This window comes from Arachis ipaensis, chromosome B05, assembly GCF_000816755.2.
Source record: "Arachis ipaensis cultivar K30076 chromosome B05, Araip1.1, whole genome shotgun sequence".
NCBI classification, from domain to species: Eukaryota; Viridiplantae; Streptophyta; class Magnoliopsida; order Fabales; family Fabaceae; genus Arachis; species Arachis ipaensis.
In genome coordinates, this window is record NC_029789.2 from 148,331,950 (window position 1) to 148,353,703 (window position 21,754).

Below are 21,754 nucleotides of genomic sequence, written 5' to 3' on the forward strand. Positions count from 1 at the left end.
ACCCATAACTTGAGATAAAATTTGGAACATGATTTTGCTCTTCCTTATCAGATTCTTCATTCTTAATACTGCCATCTTCTACTGCATTGACAGTTGAAGATTTTGTAAGAATAATCAGAAGAAGGACCAAAAAATTTGTGCCTAGTTGGAATCTCTTCATTACCTAGGTAGCCACAATATTCATGCTCTTTTTGCACTAGATTATATATGCGAATATCTTAATAGTTTAATAGACATGAGTAGTGTACAAGTGGAGATAATGTTTTTAACTCTAGCTTTAAAGCAAAGTTTAACCACATTATTGAGCAAAATGTATAGACAAATGAAAGGTAGAAGTAAAGTTGCAGAAATTTAACTTGATAGATCCCCCTAAAATAGATGCTATAGTGGATTCCAATATATCAAACTATTCAATACAAATAAGCTTTTTAAATTTGCAACTAGCTCGAATTACTATTGTAAGAATGATATAATTTGAATATATAACATGGGCTAGCACAATCAATGCCATTATAATCACAGTTGTTAGAAAATTCAAAGTGTACTTTTCAATTTGATTTGGTTTCCAAATGGAACAAGAACAAGTGTGAATAATCAGCAACGACACTGAATCACAAATGTATGAACAGGTTCGGTTCCAATATCCGATTCAGAAGATACCAACAATTCATAATTAACATTCTTTTTAAATCAAACTAAAAGTTCGAATTAGAAATTAAAAAGAAAATTCTGATACATAAACATTCCACATTAACGTAAAATCTAGAAAAGAACCATATCTAAAAAATGTAATGTACACAGCCTAACCTAATAATATAATAATTATATTAGTGGTTATTTCCAAGGCTTAAACCCGTAATATTGAAGTCACGTAATATTGAAGTCACACAGACAAAATAATATAATGTGATAAGTTGAGTCACTATGAGTGACAGTGTGGTAAGTAAAGAATCTAATAGTTAGCATGAAATTATAAATTTAAACTTACTATAGTCAATATTTCAGTAAATTGCTATTTATAACTATGAAAAATTTGAGCTTATAATTCTAAGTTATAAATTAATTATTAATTATGCATTTTAACTTACAGTATGCTCATAGACAATGAGATTTTTTTAACCCAAGTATCATAGATCTATTTAACGGAGTGTTAAATTTTAAACTATTTATCTCATTGTTATCTTTTGACAATATAGTATATTTTGTATTATTTTTTTGCCACCTAAGGCTCCAAATGTGCAACTTAGAAACATAATATTGGAATCAATGGAATTAGGATACAAAATCTAGTGAACTTGAACAAATTGTACGGTATGAGATCGAGAGAGGAGAGCGGAGAGAGAGAAAGAGGGAAATGAAAAGGGGATTTGTGAAGCTGAATTTCATTGAACTTCACTTGAGAATCATAAAGTACACTCACATCAGTGTTTTCAGAAAGGTCCAAAACCTTTGATTGGTCATACCTACAGAGTAGAAACATCAAAAGATTGAATGAAAAAATAAAGAAAGGGGACAACAATTTTTTAAGAAAACAAATATTACCCTCCAAAATAGCTTGTGCTGAATAAGTCCATAAGGAACAGCACCAAAATTCCTTGAATCATTGGATTTATATGCATTATCACCCTGTATCCAAACGTAACCCTTTGGAACTTAAATAACACAGACATAGACAACATAATCTATATATCCATTTTGTAAGGGAGGGGAACAAATCAACACAAGAAGCTATAAATAAGGTGGTCGAGGCCTCATTTGCCTCGTGAGCAACCACACCCGGGTCTGAAACTTCGTTGAGACCAAGTAGTGGATAGGAACCCTTAAAAGTGTTGTGTGTGAGTGTGTAGTGTGCATGAGTTTGTGATGTTAAGTTGGGGCTATCCAACTCATCTGACTGAAAGAAGAAAAAAAAAGCTATAAATAAGCAAATACCAAGCCGGCAATTAAAATGATGAACCAAAATGAACCATGCCTTAAATCAATTATTCAAAAGAAAAGGCGAACACACTACCAAACCAAAACCAAAACTCAAAATCAAAAGAGAATAAAATCTATACTACATTGACAATGTAAAGTTGTTTTGGTGCATAGAAATTAAATCCTAATTAAAACCATAGAACGAAAAACACTAAAAAAATAAGGAATCAACCATACCACAATAGTTTCCTGCTTATCAGGCTCATCAGGGTTAGAAATGTATGTAACAGTATCATCCTCCATTCCAACCAATCGTTTAGCCAGAAGCTTCCTAGGGTTTTGAGGGGAGCGAATAATCACAATATCTCCACGAGTAACTTTACCAAATCTAGTTGAGATCCTTTCACCGAAAAACATTGTTGGGATCAAATTTATTGTGGGAAGCATGCTGGGACCAGATATCTGATGCATTGAGGCTGATTAGTTGCTTTTCATAGGTAAAAAGTGATACCCACATTACTCTCCAATTAACTCAACTTAAAAAATTTTCTAAAATTTTGTAAGACTAGGCAGTAATTATAAGTCTAGGCAATAGAGGAAGAATCAGATTAGAAGAATATAAAGAGCAGAATTACAAAAGGGAGAGTAGGAAGATAATAGAAGGGAATGAGAAACATTGAAGTTGGAAGGTATAAAAGTGATACTCTCTCGGTCTTTGATGAATCAATTGAAGAACCAATTACGGAAAGTAGATAACAAGGTAGCATTCGAGCAGCTACCACCCTCCTAAGATCCTGCACGGTCTAAAATCCCAACTTTGATCCTCTCTCTATAATAGAATTACCTCATCTCCACCAACCTTTCCAGCTGTCCTATTTGTTACATTAGTTGGCCCTATTTTCATTTTCAACTCACTTTTCTATTGTAAATAAAAGGTAAAGGTACTATTTTACCACCATCTTCTATAACTGACTTAACTGCTTCCCTTCCCTCCTTGTTTTCTTCACTTGGGCACTTAACAGATTCCTAATTGTTACAATATCTTAATTAAATTAATACTGTCAGATTATTGCAATAGTTAAGTGTATTTGTGGAGATCCATTTTAAAGTGAAGGAATACAGTTAATCACCTTTTTTTTTCTTTTGATTTATAATTTCAAAGAATGATATGATGGAAGTTTGTCATGATCAATTTGCAAGTTTCTTGAAAAAGAAATAGAATTTTAAGAAAAAGCAAATAGATACCACATGCTTACCACAACAAAGGTGACCAAATAAGTGTCGGTGACATGTAGAAAAGAGAAGAACTTTCCAAGAGAGAATGCTTTTTCCAACCCCTCTTTGGCAAATGATCCAAGTAGTCCTAGGTTTCTAAATTCCATGGCTTTGCTTAGCATTAACAAGGGAAGAATGTGTCAAATTTAATTTCAAGAAAAAGGCTTATTCAATTGCGGAAAGAGTAGGATAGAGGTCGAAGATGATTAATCTCAGTCCTTGTTATACGTAGAAAATCAAATCAAATCAATTCAATACTTAAATACCACGAGTCTATTTTACTCCTCATTCCTCAAATCAATTCAAAAGTTTATGTTGATTGTATTTGTCCATACATGGAGAAATAAGACTTGACAATTTTCTTCAAATATTGACAATTCTAAATTCTGATTAAGACCCAAATTTAGTACAACAGCTGATCAAAGGAAAGCAAACAATCTCAAGTGAAATAACCCGTAAAGATACAGCAAATCCTTTTACACAGCACACATATTACAAGTCATTAGGCATTTAAAATGTTATATGTCCAAGATCCAAAAAGGAACAAAAGATAAATCAAGAACTGCAAACAATTACATGCAAGGCACTTATTACATTGTGTTTAATGAATATGCATTAGTGAACCTAAATGGCAAGTAAAACAGAAGCAAATTAAGGCCTATCTCCTTCCATTTATATTTAATTAAATTCAAATAACAAGCAAAACAAGCAAATTAAGGCTCCAGAATGTTAATTAGTTAAAGTAACAAGGTTTAATCATACACAAGCAAATCAAACAAATTAAGGATCTATCTAAGCAGAAGATATCACAAAGATTAAAGAGCTCCAGCCAAATTTAATCAAGCATAATTAGACACTGTGTTTTCACCTCATAAAGAGAGGCTAGCGTTTTCAAGGAAGACCTAGATGGAACTATGGAGGTTAGTGGCTGGACGGAGCAAGTGATGCGATTCTGAGGGTGTGAGGGAGGACTGAGGAGCTCGAGAGGAAGGAGATGCTGCTGAAAGTGGAGACTAGGGTTAGTGGGTTCCCGTTTCTCCTTCCTTTTTTCTTTTTAACAGTGAAACGACGTCGTTTTCATTCAAAAGGTGAAAACTTGTCGTATTGCCATTCGGTTTGACCGACCGATTTTCAATCGGTTCAAAAACGGTTTTTAAATTTGACGGTTATAATTTTTAACCAAACCGCAATTCTTGTCCTCACGGTTCGCACCAATTTTCATAACCTTGCAAAAATCAAAACTAATCCATAAAATAGAAATTTTAAAATTAAGATATCGAGAGAGGTACTGGTGACGAGAGAGAGCACAGAGGAAGTGATAAGACTGGGTGAATAGATAGCATAAGTGCACAACAATGGCAGATCGGCGATGAGGCCTCGCTGACATTACATAGCTACGGAGACGGTAGAAAGAGAACAGATAGCATCAACAACATTAAAGAGATGGGAGTGATTCAGGACAAAGAAACGGGGTCGTACTCATCTATCGACGGGTAAGTGAATAGAGATTGGACTGTAGTCCATACTTATCAGAACCGAACCAGATTGATCACTAATTCAACCGATAAATTATTTTCATTCAATTAATTTGGTCATAAACTCATAATTAAATAAAAATATAAAATTATAAAAAAATTTGTTAGATGAAAAATTTTATGCATCTGTGTAATTATGTATTGTAATTAAAAATATGTTTCATTACTATTTCTAAAAATAAAAAATCTATTATAAATTATTAAATTAATCAATTCATTTTAAAATTTTATATGCAACATAGATACATATAATAGAACAAAAGTAAAAAAAAACAAATAATAACGATGAATAAATTCAGAATAAAATAAAATATATAAAGTCATGAAGAGAATAAAATATTAGATTAATACCTAAACTCTCACTACTAGAAAACTAGTTATTACAGATGGATATTTTCGATGAAATTTATCCCACGAAAATACAGACGAAATTTTAGAGGAATTTTTTGTCAAAAAACAAAAAAATAAATTAGTATAAATTACAAACAAAAAAAGTCCGTCGATAATTCTTTCAAAAAAATTATTTTTTTTTGTGGGAAATAGTTGACAAAAAATTCATCTGTAATTAAATAGAAAAAAATGCAGCGTTTTATTAAATTATTACACACAAAAAATTTGTCTGTAATTTAAAATTTTTCGTCGAAAAATATTAAAGTAAGCGTTGTGACCAAAAAGCACCGCGTTTGAATCATGATACTTCTACAAATCTCCACGCTCATCCCTTCCAAATCCTCCATCAGCGGCGCATCTCAGCTTTGGTTCAGTCGCACCGAAGCTCCGTCATAGCCCTTCCAATGGATCTTCTCCGTCACGCTCTCTTCCGTTCCTCCTCCTCCTCTGTCGCCGCCTCTGCTGCCATTGTTCGATCGTTCCTCTGAGTTTTTGTCTTCTTCCGCCGCTGCCGCCACAGCTTGCGTCGCACGAGCCCCCTCCTTGCTGTTGCTTAGGGTTCAATTTTTCTGTGCCAATTTTAGGTTTATCAATTTTTCCTCGCAGTTTCTATCTTTTTGTTGTTGTTGATGCTGATTGAGCTTCTTGTTCCTGTTGCAGTTTCTATCACATGCTGGTATCTCGAAACATATGGTAATTTTGCCCTTTCCATTCTCTTTCTTCTATTTAAATTTTTCTAATTTCCAGCTTAGGGATTCGATCACCTGTTCTGAGCTTGTTCCATGATTCTACACTATTTGTGATTTTTTTTGTGTGTAGATAAATGCATTGCTTTCAATCCTTCATCTTGGTTAATTATTTTGGAACCCTAGAATTGCACATTCTTAATTAATCAGTGTTCTAGCAATACAGTGAAATTCTTTGAACTCTTATAGATATAGAATGGAATTGAACTTCTAGATTATGGCTTCTCTTAATCACTTATTGCAGCAGATAAATTTATCTATGCAGAAATTACAGTATTAGGATTATTTATTGCAGTATTATTCTCTCTTCTGTGATTTGGAAGTTGTAGAAGTAGTTAGGTGATATGTTAAGATAGAATATTGAAAGGTTCCTTTTTTTTTCTCCTTCTGTTTTATGACCTTCTTTTCAGCTTAAATATTAATGGAAAATAAAATTAACTTTGTCTATGACCTACTTGGCTGAGGAGTGAGGAGCAGATACTCCGGGATGATATCAAGTTTGGTGGAAAAGTCCAAACAGCTTTTCATGAAAGATATCAGGTTAGTGCACTGATTGATTCTATGGATTTGTCAAATAGGAATTGGTTACTGACCTGGTTATTTTGGTGGCAGGATGCTGCCCAAGTATAATGTCACTGCCACGTTAAGGTTGGTTTCAAATTAGTAAGGAACATGATTTATTTCCTTTTTTCTTTTCGAAGGTGTTTTTGTTTTTGGTATATATACTGCAAATGAATTTGATTTTCACTTTTTTTGTCTGTTTGGTTTATGATTTTATTTTCCGTTTGGTATAAGAGGTATGCATTTCATGCAAAGATTGCAAATGCTGATTAGTTTTGTTGGCTTATATGATTTGGCAGGTCTCAGGACAAACCTCTGGCTGCAATGCAATTTTTGTATTGACCAGAGCTTGCTTCTCTTGCCATAAGTGCGATGCAGTTACTAGCTTTGGTATATCTTATTTGTTACTAAATCGGATTTCTCTATTGACTTTAGGTTGACAAGCTTGGAAAGGAATCCCTTATTAACTGTGCCAAGACCAGCATGTCGTCAAAGTTGATATCTGGTGACAATGACTTCTTTGCCAACTTGGTATGTTTGAAGTTTAGTTCTCGAAAAGGTTAAATTTTGGGGATATGGACTGCGCAATTGCAAAAAGGAGTTTCAGTTCTCATCATGTGGGCTTATGGTTCTGGTGGTTTTGGTTATTTACACAGGTTGTAGAGGTAGTGCAAGTTGTAAAGATGACCAATGCTAGGGGGGAAGTTAAATACCCAATCAAGGTTAGTTTTTCGAATTCCTTTTCATCTTATTGTTTATATGGCTTGCTCCTAGGTGAAACTAAAACACTCTATTTTCAGCATGTGTTGAGAATCTGTGATGTGTACTTCAATTAGTTAAATCTTGCCTTTACGTGCTTTAATTATCACGGTCATTCTCTGGATTTTATCCTCTGTCCTTTTTTTTGGTTCACCATTATTATAGGGAATCAATATATTGAAGGCTCATGGAAAAAGTGCTAGAGACAGCTTTCTAATGAATGGTTATGCTCTAAATACTGGCCGTGCAGCTCAAGGAATGCCTCTTAGGGTTGCCCCTACAAAAATTGCCCGTCTTGATTTTAATCTTCAAAAGACTAAAATGCAATTGGGTGTTCAAGTATTAGTTACTGATCCCAGAGAGCTTGAGAAAATTCGTCAAAGGTAATATTAGTACAATTTATGCTTAAATCTTCTGTCAGTGACATATGATCATGCCTTCCATATTATTCTAAAAAAAATTCTTGCCAAACTCCCTTTCATATTTCAGCGGGAATATTTATTTTGTTGTTAAAAATTAAAGTGTTATATAGCAACACCGCTGTTGTTCACCATATATTGCTAAGTGTTAAATTTTAAAATGATCTTAAGAATTGGCCAGGGGTTTCCCGTTGTGTACACTGAAATTTTCCCTTTATAGATTTTTCCCTTTGATTATTGTTATGGTTAATAATTCTATATTTTTGCAATTTCTTAAAATAGTAAATAACTGTGTAATGCCAATGTCTTTTATTGTGGAAATTTGCTTGTGCTTTTTCTAAAACAATATTCTTACCACCTCAAAATAAAATAATATCCAAGTTTCACTCCATGGCTTGGCAATTGGTCATTTTATTACGTATTGCAGAGAGGCTGATATGACTAAGGAACGCATTGAAAAACTATTGAAAGCTGGAGCCAATGTTGTTCTGACTACTAATGGAATTGATGACATGGCACTCAAGGTATATTAGTTTCTTTTTTTCTTTGAAATTCTTAATAGTTTTTACTTTCTGCAAGAGACATTAGTTGTAATTATTTCATTTAGGCATGTGAAGAAAATAACTAATTTTTTTTATTATGCTTTACATGTTGATAAGGAAAAGAATGCCTATGTAGGATTAATATAGCTTAGTTACCACCACATCTAGGATTCTTCCTTTTTAGGCATCACACCAAAGAACTTATGTTTTTATCATATATTTGCATTGAGTGACTAAATTTGATATTTTGAATAATATTTTTTACAATGTTGGGTGCAGGCAAATCAATGCGTCTGTTGCTAGGAGGAACTTAGGGGTGCATGTCTTATTTGAATAATATTTTCTTCTACTTCAATTCTTACTGTTTTCTTTTTTATTTATTTAATTGATTCATTTATGTTGTTTTCTCTTCAGACACTGCATTTTCATGTTCATATAATTGTTGTGAATTAAAGCCTCTTCTCTTCCTCAACTCAATGACAGTTCTTGATTGCTTAATTGATCAAAGACTTGTATAAAGTATCCAGTCACTGAATTGAATCTGAATCACTTGCTTTTAGACTTGTTCTGGTTTATTGCATTGTGTGCATTACATGTTCCAAATCTGCAATTGCTATTTGGCAGTGTCCATGATCTTTAAAAAGAACTAACCCTGAGAAATCTATGGAAGAGTTCCGAGCAGCTAGTCAAAAACTTGGTGATGGCGTGGGTGTAAAGTCTTTAATGCAAAGCACGGGACTTGGAATGATTGCTGACCAGGTTAGTTTCTTTTTTTCTTTGAAATTCTTAATAGTTTTTACTTTCTGCAAGAGACATTAGTTGTAATTATTTCATTTAGGCATGTGAAGAAAATAACTAATTTTTTTTATTATGCTTTACATGTTGATAAGGAAAAGAATGCCTATGTAGGATTAATATAGCTTAGTTACCACCACATCTAGGATTCTTCCTTTTTAGGCATCACACCAAAGAACTTATGTTTTTATCATATATTTGCATTGAGTGACTAAATTTGATATTTTGAATAATATTTTTTACAATGTTGGGTGCAGGCAAATCAATGCGTCTGTTGCTAGGAGGAACTTAGGGGTGCATGTCTTATTTGAATAATATTTTCTTCTACTTCAATTCTTACTATTTTTTATTTATTTATTTAATTGATTCATTTATGTTGTTTTCTCTTCAGACACTGCATTTTCATGTTCATATAATTGTTGTGAATTGAAGCCTCTTCTCTTCCTCAACTCAATGACAGTTCTTGATTGCTTAATTGATCAAAGACTTGTATAAAGTATCCAGTCACTGAATTGAATCTGAATCACTTGCTTTTAGACTTGTTCTGGTTTATTGCATTGTGTGCATTACATGTTCCAAATCTGCAATTGCTATTTGGCAGTGTCCATGATCTTTAAAAAGAACTAACCCTGAGAAATCTATGGAAGAGTTTCGAGCAGCTAGTCAAAAACTTGGTGATGGCGTGGGTGTAAAGTCTTTAATGCAAAGCACGGGACTTGGAATGATTGCTGACCAGGTAGTTTCTGCTTTTAATTATGAGTGTTTCTTAATCTAGTGTTAAGTTCTAAGCATTTTTAGGGGCTAATAGTTTCTTCTATTTATGTCCATATAGAACAATTCAATGTATCAAATCTCCAAAGTCAATGACTCATTTATAATTGAATTTGGTATAATAAAGCTGATTCACTTCTTCTAACATTATATGATGTCTTAATTTTTTGATAATTTTTTACCTCTCCTCTGGCTAATGCTTATCTTGTTTCTCTATTGAAAATTAAGTATAAAATGCATGGTTGAATCATTCTGTGTACTTGAAAAGGGTTATCATTCTGTGTACTTAGCCAATAAATAAACTGTTATCATTCTGTGTTGTGTTGTGTATTAATACCACTGCAAATAAATGAGTAATGCATCTTTTGTTCTGCAGCATTAAAACAAAGAAGATAGCTTTAATTATTAGTGGAATAAATGTTGCTTCTTTTTCTCAACTAATAAGTACCTATGCTGCAGCACCAAACACTACAGCTCTATGATCGTTTAAGCTTAACTGTTTCTCAATTATTTATGTACTAATTGCAATCTTTCTATTTGGTTTTACTATTCTTTTTACGCAACTCAGGCATCATGCCTTCCACATTTGGATATAAATAGGGTCCTTACTGCCCTCCCTAGTTCATTTCCACATCATTTCATTTATTCTTACTTATGTTTATTATTATTAGAATCGAGTTTGCTATATAAAAGCTATACATTGAAACTATAAAAACCAGTTTTGTTTGAACTTTCATCCAACAGACTCAGGAAGGAGTTGGAGCTCTTTGGACTGGGATTGTCTCCAATATAGCAAGAAGTGCTATCATTAATGCTGCTGAACTAGCCAGCTATGATCAAGTGAAACAGGTAATATTAAAGATTCTATGCACTTGCATTTCGGAGTATCTTTATATGCTTCCTCTATATTTTCTATTGACTAATTACTTTATTCATTCTTATTTTATTGTCACTATTTCAGTTTTTGTTCTACATATATATTCTTTTTCCTCTCTTTTTTTTGCAGTTGGCAGTTGGTATGCTAATTCGTTAACCGATGCTTCTATTTCAAGTTTGATATATGAAATACATTTATGCGTTGGTGTAAAGGTTTAGGAAGCTCACTTTGATTGCTGCATTTTATATTACAGATTAACAATCAGCACAATGTTGATGAGTAAGCACAAACTTTCATCTAAGGCATGGAAACATTTTCTCTTTTTATAATATGTTTATCTCCTACAAATGGATTATGATTTTTAATTGAAAATTGTTTGGCTTACGCAGTTGTTCAAGATTCAACTTAAAGCATAACTAAAATTAAAACCATAATTTTAAAAACCTTTATGAAACGAGGTAAACTATCTTAAGGGATTTCTAATCTAGCAATTCTCCACTGTTCCACAGCCTTCGCCAGCCTAACCGCCATGCGATCCCATCGCCACCGCCTTACAAACCTCCTCAATCCCAATAGAAAACACAAGTAATAACAATGCAAGTAAAACACAAGTATAACATGTATATCAAGAAATTCAAGAAGCAAATAATCATGTTATACAATTAGGCAAGCAATTCAAGTCGGCAAAGCAAATAAATAGATAGAAGATGCACATGATTAATGGCAGAACAAGCCACCAGGAGAAAGAGAAAACATTAATGGATCTTAGAAGAATTGAACAACTTTAACTTGGTTTGGCCCTAATTTTAGACTAGGTTTATGTTTATATTAAAGTGGTTAGCTACAAGAGCAGATTGTTGTATACACCTTTAGTGTATGCCACAGTATAGATTTTACAGGTTTTCTTTTTTTCAATAGTATTTGTTTTGAATTATAGTTGATGTATCAATACACTTTGTTGATGTATGGTTGTTACTTATTATTATAGTTGATGTATCAATATACTTTGTGTTTTGAATTATATTGACTTGCTTGTTTATAGTACTTTTCTTTTAGTTTGATAATACGATGAATTTGTTTATTATTTGAAATAATATAAATATTCAAATAAAAATTAGATAAAAATTTGTATTAAATTTATATTTATTTTGTATGAAAACAAGTTTATTTTGCAATGAAAAAATCTAAAAAAAAAATTATTTTACCTTACTGACGGATTTACAGACGAATTTTCTGTCTATATTCAGAGTGTTCAGAGTGTGAGATGATTTTCCAAGGTTTAAATTACAGACGAAAAATCTGTCGGAAATTCGTCTGTAATTACAGACGGAAAATCCGTCTATAATTACCGACAAAAAATCTGTCGGAAAATCTGTCTGTAATTATCGACGAAAAATTCGTCGAAAAATTCGTCTGTAATTACCGACGGAAAATCCATCGAAAAGTTCGACGTCCCAGGGAAATGGATGGAGAATTTACAGAGGGAAAATCCGTCGGTAAATAATTTTCGACGAGACTTTTACAGAGGGACAAAATCCGTCGGTAACAAAAAATCTGTCTGTAATAAAGACTAAATATGTCTGTAAATTTGTCTGTATTAATCCATTTTCTAGTTGTGGGACAGATTTTACCTATGTATAATGTTAACTCAACATGTGTTAAAGAACTATTGAAAGGGACAAAACGCCTCCTCTCATTCTCTTTTTTTTTTCCTCTCCTCTTCATGAACCAGAACACCACCAGACCAACTCTCTTCTCTCTTCTCCTATCCATCGTTTTTGGTCACCATCATAGCCAACATCCACCACCATTCTCTGTTCTCGCTGCACCACCCCACTGTCACGTCCACAACCATTCTCTATTCTTGCTGCACCACCCTACTGCTTCTTCTTCTTCTTCTTCTTCTTAAATACTTGAATTTGGTTCGGAATATGGTCTTATTAGTTGCCTTTTTCTGAATTTTAATGATTAAGTATAGATATTTACTTAAAGTATCAATTTTTATGTAAAAGAGTGATTTGGTGATTATGGGATATGTTAGTGTTTTGTTAAAAGCTGATTTTTAGAAAAATTCTTATGGATCCTCATAATAATACTCTTCGACAATTCAAATTTGATATCAGTTTTATTCTTGCATAATGTTCTAAGTTCAATCCAGTTGTATGTGTGTTGTGATAGTGTTGATGTTATTAGTGGACTGTTGTAGAGTAGTACTTGCAGAAACTGCATAAATGTTTCGAGATTTTGTGGTTGCTTGTTGTTGGAAAAATTGAGGTTCAGACAAAAATCTATCTAACAGCGGAAGTACCAAAAATAATTTTTCCACAACCTGTGCGATTAAATAGGCAATACCAAAGATATTCTAAACAGAAAATATAATGGCAGAAATTAAATAATCAAACACCAGAATTTTTATTGTGGGAAAACTCCCAAAAGAGGGACAAAAAACTCACGGACCTAGTCTAGTAAAATCTTTCACTATCAAAATAATAGGTACATAATCCGTCTTCCTAGTAGCACTAGAGCATCTCAACAATAAACAAAATACATTATCAAAACTGATAGAATCAACATAAATCTCCATAAAAATGGGTATCTCAAATCAGACAAAGGAAAAGATAATACAACTAGCAAGTTATATCCTAATGTTCATCTCTAAACCAGGAATAACATACTAAAATTTCATAAGAAATAGAGCAAGTTTACCAGATCAATGAGATCAAAATGGCACCATCATTTTTTTCTTTTTCTTTTTCTCTTCTTGTCGAGGCTCTCTCTTCTCCCTCACTGTTTCTTTTCTTTTTTTTTAAATGAGAGACACTTTAGATACTCTCTCTCTCTACTTTTTTTATTCTTAATGTAGATTTTGCCACTTTTTTTTCTTTTTATTCTTTTGGCTTGTGGGTCCCACTTGAGTTGGAGACCCACCAACAAATCTTCCCCTCATCGACTCAAGTGAGAATAGGCTAGTCCACCAAACCCGTCTTCTTTTTGAATAATCAAACTTCACTGCAGGTAAACTCTTAGTCATCATATCTGAACCATTATCATCAGTATGGATCTTCTCAAGTGCATATGACTTCATCTCAAGCGCTTGATGTATCCAATGATACCTCACCTCTATGTGTTTCGATCTAAAATGAAACGTCGGATTCTTGTTGATATGGATAGCATTTTGACTGTCACAAAATAACACAAACTTCTCTTGATGCTTAACTCTTGTAAAAATTTCTTCATGCACAAGAGTTTCTTAGAAGCTTCAACAACAGCAATGTATTCTTCCTTCGTAGTAGACAAAGCAACACATTTCTAAAGTTGAGATTGTCACGACACAGCTCCCCTTGCAAAAGTCATCATATAACCAGAAGTAGACTTTCTTGAATTAAGATCTCCAGTCATATCCGCATCCGTGTAACCATCCAACACAGGTTGGCTACTCCCAAAGTATAAACAAACTCTGGAAGTACCATTAAGGTATCTAAAAATCCATTTCGTTGCTTGCTAGTGTTCCTTTCCAAGTTTAAAGAAAAACTGACTAACAACTCCAACGACATGAGCAATATCCTGCCTGGTGCAAACCATAGCATACATCAAACTACCAACTGTAGATGCATATCTAATCTTCTTCATTTCTGCTTTCTCTTTCTCACTTGTAGGACATTGCCGCGAACTCAGCTTGAAATGACTAGCAAGTGAAGTACTAACAGATTTGGAATTACTCGTGCTAAACCTCTCTAAAACCTTCTTAATATACTTATGTTGCGACAACTACAGTTTTCCATTCTTCCTGTCACGAGTGATACTCATGCCAAGAATTTTCTTTGCAGGACCCAAATCCTTCGTAGCAAAGAATTTATTCAAATCTTTCTTAAGACTTTCAATCTTCTTAGTGTCATGACCAACAATAAACATGCCATCAACATAAAGCAAGAGAATTATAAAATCACTATCAAAAAATTTCTTGACATATTCACAATGATCAAAAGAAGTCTTACTATACCCATGACCTTCCATGAAGGAATCAAACTTCGTGTACCACTGCCTTGGTGCTTGCTTCAGCCCATATAAGCTCTTCTTCAACTTGCATACAAGGTACTCCTTTTCTTTAATCTCAAAACTCTCTGGTTGCTCCATATAAATTTCTTTATCTTTGTCACCGTGAAAGAACACAGTCTTCACATCAAGTTGCTCAACCTCTAAATTCAAACTAGCCGCTAATCCAAGCACAACTCGAATAGAAAACATCTTCACAATTAGAGAGAAAATCTCTTCAAAATTAATACCTTTCTTCTGTTGTGAGACATTTCACAACCAACCGAGCTTTGTACCTTGGCTGTGAGACATTTTAATCCACTTTCAATTTGAACACCCATTTATTCTTGAATGCTCTCTTATCACTCGGCAACTTCACAAATTCAAACGTATGATTCTCATGCAAGGATTTTATTTCTTCTTGCATGGCCTTCAACCAATCTTCTTTATGCTCATCAGACATAGCTTCCTGGTATCTCTCTAGTTCCCAAGTCTCATTGTACATCACATACTCATGTAGAGAGCATTTCTGAAAAGGATGAGGTCTCTATTAGATCTTTTCAATTCAGGCTTAACTGGTAGTACAAGTGGAACTTCAACATCTGGTGGAACTTCTACATCTGGCACCTCAGATTGAGGTGTAGGTTCATCATGCAAATCATCACCATCATTATTAATTTGTACATCTTTTCCATCAACAGGAGGTCTAGTAGAAGGACTAGGTTCATCATCAGCAGAATGTCTAACAGTTATTGTTGGCTTATCTGTCTTCTGAAGATCTTCAATAGTTTTGTCTTCAAGAAAAATCACATCTCTTATTTTATTGCTCACCGGATCCCATAATCTGTAACCAAAGTCTTCATGACCGTAACCCATGAAGATACACTGCTTTGACTTCCCATCAAGTTTGGACCTTTCATCTCTTAGAATGTGAACAAAAGCCCTGCAGCCGAACAATCGCAAGTGACTATAGGAGATATCTTTTTCTCTCCAAACTTTCTATAGAACATCACCATTTAGTGGAACTGAAGGAGAAAGGTTGATCAAATCTACTACAGTCCTCATCGCTTCACCCCAAAAGAATTTAGGCAACTTTACATGAGAGATCATACAGCTGATTCTATCATTAATAGTGCGATTTATTCTCTTTGCAACTCCTTTATATTGAGGAGTCTTAGGAACCATCTTATCAAACTTGATCCCATGTCCTTTATAATACTCTTCAAATGGACTCCTATAGCTCGAACACATTTCAATTTTCTTCCTGTTTCTCTTTCAACACTTGTATGGAAGTGTTTGAAGATACCGAGCACCTGGTCTTTAGATTTCAAAATAAAAGCCCATACTTTTCGAGAATAATCATCAATAAAATTTACAAAGTATGATGCACCGCCTAGTGTCTTAGCATTCATAGAGCAAATATCAGTGTGAACTAAATCTAGAACATGTGATCTCCAATGAGACCCAGAACTATGAAATGATACTCTAGCATGCTTTCTACAAAATAATGGGTACAAGTATTTAAAGTTGTAGCTTTCACTGGAAGTGAGTGCTTCTTGGCTAAGACGCTTAGTCCTTTCTCGGTCAAGTGACCAAGACATATATGCCACAAATCAGAAGAGAAATCATCAGCTACATTTACCTCTTCTTTGCACAACTTTGCTTGTAACCGGTAGAGAGTAGTAAGACTATTGTCTTCTTTAGCAACAATGAGAGCCCCTTTAGTAATCTTGCATTTTCGACTACCAAAAGAAGTGCAATAACCCTCTTGATCCGATGCCTTTACTAAAATCAGATTGAACTGCATATCTGGCACATGCCTAACATTCTTCAACTACAACTTGCATCCCATGTTGGTTTCAAGCCACACATCACCCATACTAATGATATCACACACCCCTTTATCTCCCAATTTGATCTTGTCAAAATTTCCAACAGTATAAAAAGTAAAAAATTTGTGCCTCAGAGTGACATGACATGAGGCACCAGAATCCATAAATCCAAGTGGAATCATCACAGACTGGATTAACATAGTTTTCATCATATGTGATCATAATATCTTCATAAACAATAACAGCAGTTTCTTTATTATCTTTACCTCTGTCTTTGCTTCTTTTCCTTGATTGTTTTCTTTTCAAGAACATATAATACCTCTTGATATGCCCCGACTTGCCACCATGGTGACAAATGAATTCCTTTATTGGCTTGTACTTTCCTCTTGACTTGCTTTGACTGTTTGACCTGTCAGAACTGTCTGAGGTTTTCTACTTTGTCTTCTCTCCCGTGACTCTGAAACAAGTGCTTTTGACTGGGAGGAGACATTAATCAAACTTCGCTATCTTCTTCTGACTTATTCATTCAACATGCTCTCTTTAACCATTGCTAACGTTAACTTTCCTTTTAGAGCTGAATTAGTTAATCTCACAACCAAAACTTTCTAACTATTAGGCAAAGAACTCAACAACAACAAGAACAAGGCTTTCAACTCATGATTTGAAGTGATTTCATTATTTTTCAATTGGTTCACCATCTCCTGAAAAATACTCGAGTGCTTCGACATTGATTTACCTTCAATATACTTCATATTAACAAGCTTCCTAATCAAGAATGCTTTATTTTGCACATTTTTCTCTCGTGTTTAGTACCTATGGATTTATGCCCCCTCCGTAGGACCATACAAGTCCTTGTTATATAACATATCTTCCATGAGGGTCTTCCAAATCGAGTAATTTTTGGAATTCCATTTGACCATATTTGGCCCATGAGTATTTTCCTCCATTTAATTAACATAGAAATAAACAACTAAAGCTCTGGATACCACATTGTTGGAAAAATTAAGGTTCAAACTAGAACTTGTCTAACAGCGAAAGCACCAAAAATAATTTTTGCATAACCTGTGTGATTAAAGAAGCAACACCAAAGATACTCCAAGTAGCAAATATAATGGCAGAAATTAAATAATCAAACACCAGAATTTTTATCATGGAAACCCCCCCCAAAAGCCGGACGAAAAACCCACAGGACCTAGTCCAGTAAAATCTTCCACTATTAAAATAATGGGTACACAATCAGTATTTCTAATAGCACTAGGGCATCTCAACAATCAACAAAATACATCATAAAACTGATGGAATCAACATAAACCCTCCACAAAAGTGAGTATCTCAAATGAGACAAAAAAAAAGACAATACAACTAGCAAGTTATATCCTAATATTCTTCTCTACACCAGGCATAACATACTAAAATTTTATAAGAAATAGAGCAAATTTACCATATCAATAAGATCAAAATGACACCACCATTTTTCTCCTTTTCTTCTTCTCTTCTTGTCGAAGCTCTCCACTCCGTCACTGTTTCTTTTCTTTCTTTCAAATGAGACATTTTACACACATTCTCTCTCTCCACTTTTTCTTTTTATTCTTACAGTGACTTTTGCCACTTTTTTTATTCTTTTTTTAGCTTGTGGGTCCCATTTGAGTTAGAGACCCACCAACACTTATATGGATGGTATTTGCATTCAAGTAGTTGTTAGTCCATAAAAATTTACTGTCTTTATTTGATGTAAGGTTCTCTGTATGGGATGCAGATTTAAAATTTAGTGTGAAACTAAATAGAGACAGGGGTGAGTTAGTGAGAGAGGGACTGCGAGGGTAATGATGCGTGAGCATCTTTTCTTTATTTTCTTATTATTTTAGATATGAATATATTGAGTTTTATTGAGATTTTAGTGTTTGAAGCCTATTTGGATGCTGAGTAGTTCTATTGTTTTGATTATTTTAGGCAAATTTTGGATCAGTTTGACAGAGTCTGTGCAGAAGAAAAGAGAAGAATTTTGATTCTGTTTAGCGCCCAATCAATTTGAAATGCGTGCAGTCATTCTGTCAAGCTAACACTAAACGCAAACCTGGGCATTTAGCGCTAGGTGCCTCGTAACGTGTGCGAGCTCACTACCTTGTAGGGCGCTAAACGCCGAGCCTGACATTTAGCGCCAGGAAGACAGTAACGATTGGAAAGCTTATTGCCTAAGGAATTAGCAGTTGATTAGGTTAGAGGAGACTAAATCTCTAAGGAATTAGAGTTTAGTCAATTACAGTTTGCCATGAATTGAATCTCGCATGATTAAAATAGTTGGTAAGAAATATTAATCCAGAAAATAAATATCTCTAAAACCTTAACTGTTCTCTCACATACTTCTCACACCAAGTTTACTGTTTGCTTTCTTAATTCGTGATTTACTATTTAATGAAATTTGAACTCCATCTAATCCCATCCTTACCACTAAATTTCTCAACTTTAACATCATCTTTTCTCAAATCATCATTATCATCATCATTTGCAGCACCACCCTGAACCTGAACCTTAACCAAATCATCTTTAAAAAGTAATTTGTTATTAAAGATAAAAAATAAAAACTAAAAAAAAAATATTATTTAAATGTAATAAATAAAGAGTTAAGATTTGTTCAATTAACAAGGATGATAATATTTCTTACTTAATAAAAAGCTTTAAAGATGAGCATTGTGTTAGACTAGACATACATGGTACTAAAACCATGTATTAATGAAATTTTTCACTTAGAGCTTATTATTTTATTTTATTTTTCAACAAAATGTCACCACTTCTCAACCTGCCTAAGAAGTTATGTTCAAATACTCAATAAAATTTGAGTAAATATGAGAGTAGTTGAAGTATTTACATGACCTTCAATTATATTATTTCAACCACAAGTTTAAAAGTTCATTTGATTTCGCTTGTACATCTTGTAGAAATGAACTAAAATGGTATACTATAGCCAATTGAATCTTATATTTTTTTATTGGGTACATAGAAAACAATTGGAACAAAACTTTTTTTCTATGGATGTTATCTCCATTGATGTTTCTCACTATAAACAATCTAAGAAAAATTCAATTTACTGTAAATTATATAATTGAAACATATCCAGTACACCATTTCAGTTCATTGAATTTCAATTATTTGTGTTGGTTCATTATTAGAGGAAAGTTTAACCCAATGCTATGTTTTCACAGCATAAAAGTTACATTAAAATTTAAAATAGGGATACTTATTCTTGTTTCAACTTACTATTTATTATTTAAAAGTAATAAGCTTAGATCCTTGCAAAAAAACGAAGGCAAAGACATTTAAAACGTCTTTAAATAAAGACGGTAAATTTCATCCATTGAAACAATAGTCAAATTTAATAGCTATATTCTTGAAATGGTTACTTTAGGTTTGACACTACAAGAAATAAGGGGTTTAGCCACAAAAAAAATCGTAGCTAAACTCTAAGATAACCGTAGCAATCATACATTGGCCACGAAAGAATATTTGTGGCTAATCGGGGGTTGCATTTTCAATTTGCCACGATTTTAACGTTATTAGCCACAGTTTTAAACATCATGGAGACCTTCAAAGAGCCACAATTTATATATCATTGTCCACGTATAATGCCGTGGCTAAATAATTTGTGCAGGCCGGGTTTTTTAGCCACAATTTTTTTTGTGGCTAACGTTGGATTATTTAATCACACTGTTTTGTGGCTAACTCACTCTATTTTTCACATACAATCAGTGGCTAATTTGAGCTAATTTGCTCTAATTGAACAATTTTATTAAATTAAAATTATATTTATATATATAACATTAATAACAAAAATCAAACTTTTTAAATATATAATATCTAACATTTTTTCATAATAATAATAATAATAATAATAATAATAATAATAATAATAATAATAATAATAATAATAATAATAATAATAATAATAATAATAATAATAATAATAATAATAATAATAATAATAATAATAATAATAATAATAATAATAATAATAAGAATAATAATAATAATACAAGTCTAAACTTATATATAATAAGAAATAAATTTTTTTTAACATAAATAAAATAAATTCTAATCCCTTCTAGAATAAATGTATTTAAAATTTCAACTATTACTTATTAAATACACAAATTAAATGTCTGGCATATCACTGGACTGTATTTTGATAACAAAAATTTATACAGAAGCTGCCAACTGAATCTTGCATTGGTTTCTTCATATCCATAGCTTTTTCTCTGAAGTTTCAACCAGCTTCTAAATTTATTACACGTCTACATTTTCAGCACCAAAGACTTTTCCAATTTACAACATTGCTCCACTGGCCATTACACCCAGAAACCTACCAATAAATTTGCGTCATTATCTCGACTTTGTCCATGCCCATCAAGTTTCATAATGTCTTTTTCATCATTCTTCAAATGCCAAACTTGAATTGTTGTCCTTTTGACAGTTGTGATTTCTCCTGTAGAAGTGTCTACAACTGAATACAAAATTGAATAAAAAAAATAAATTAAATATTAGAACTCAAAAAATTACGTAAAAAAATTAAAATTTCATATACCTTTGATATTCACGGCTAAAGGGTCATTATAATCTTTTCTGGTAGGTGTAGTTGCTTGAAACTTATTTCGTCCAAATCTTCTGCAAATTCTTCATTGTTGTTGACCTGTGGTTATCATAGTTCTGCTAAAAGGTCTCTCCTAAGTTATTAGGTTTTTGCTCCACGAAAAAATCTGCTAATTAAGAAAGAAAAAAAATTCAGTATTTTGAGTTTGGAAGATACCTTCATATGATAGGGTTCATATAGTGTGGTTAAAGAAAGTGTCTTCAGGTGCTGCACAAAAATAGGAGTTAAAAGACAACGTGAATGATGGGAAGTTATATTGGAATTTGTCCGTGATTAGTGATTACTTTAACTTTCCGCCAAAAACTACTTCAGGTTAAGCGCACATTAAAATTTTAAATTTTAAAAATTCAGCTTGGTTATTATTGTTTAGATTGTCTTTTAACTTTTTTTAATCTTAAGAATATTTTTTTCCATTCTACTGTTTATTATCTACTAAATATACTTTAAATTATTTTATTTTTAATACAATAGTTATTTATTTATTTATTTTTTAATGGTTAAATATGATTAAAAATTTAAATTTAAATTTAAATTTTGAGTCTGTAATATTTTTATCTTTAATTTTTATTATAATAACAATAAATAACCAACAAACTACTTTAATAAATATATGACTCTCACAATCTCTCATTTCATGCGGTTGATAGTTGACGATTTAAAC

At 32.8% G+C, this 21,754-nt stretch overlaps 2 protein-coding genes across 26 annotated transcripts; one reads left to right on the plus strand and one right to left on the minus strand.

Annotated features, from left to right (window-relative positions):
* Nucleotides 1,244–4,043, minus strand: LOC107641559. Its single transcript, XM_021124086.1, has 3 exons — nt 2,155–4,043; nt 1,626–1,894; nt 1,244–1,463 (listed from the first exon to the last, which is right to left on the minus strand). The coding sequence occupies exons 1-3, from the start codon at nt 2,386–2,388 to the stop codon at nt 1,244–1,246; spliced, it is 723 nt and encodes a 240-aa protein (XP_020979745.1). The 5' UTR covers nt 2,389–4,043.
* LOC107644922 (T-complex protein 1 subunit alpha-like) lies at nt 5,409–11,553 on the plus strand. Of its 25 annotated transcripts, none has more exons than XM_021103319.1 (12): nt 5,409–5,675; nt 5,778–5,810; nt 6,331–6,403; nt 6,860–6,955; nt 7,081–7,146; nt 7,349–7,566; nt 8,030–8,126; nt 9,587–9,675; nt 10,455–10,559; nt 10,717–10,726; nt 10,841–10,866; nt 10,977–11,553. In XM_021103319.1, exons 2-8 carry the CDS (start codon nt 5,788–5,790, stop codon nt 9,629–9,631), a joined length of 618 nt encoding a protein of 205 aa, XP_020958978.1. In that variant the 5' UTR covers nt 5,409–5,675; nt 5,778–5,787; the 3' UTR covers nt 9,632–9,675; nt 10,455–10,559; nt 10,717–10,726; nt 10,841–10,866; nt 10,977–11,553. The 25 variants fall into 25 exon arrangements, with proteins under 25 accessions (XP_020958978.1, XP_020958979.1, XP_020958973.1 ...); XM_021103320.1 differs by having other exon boundaries at nt 11,097–11,553; XM_021103314.1 differs by having other exon boundaries at nt 10,717–10,866; nt 11,097–11,553.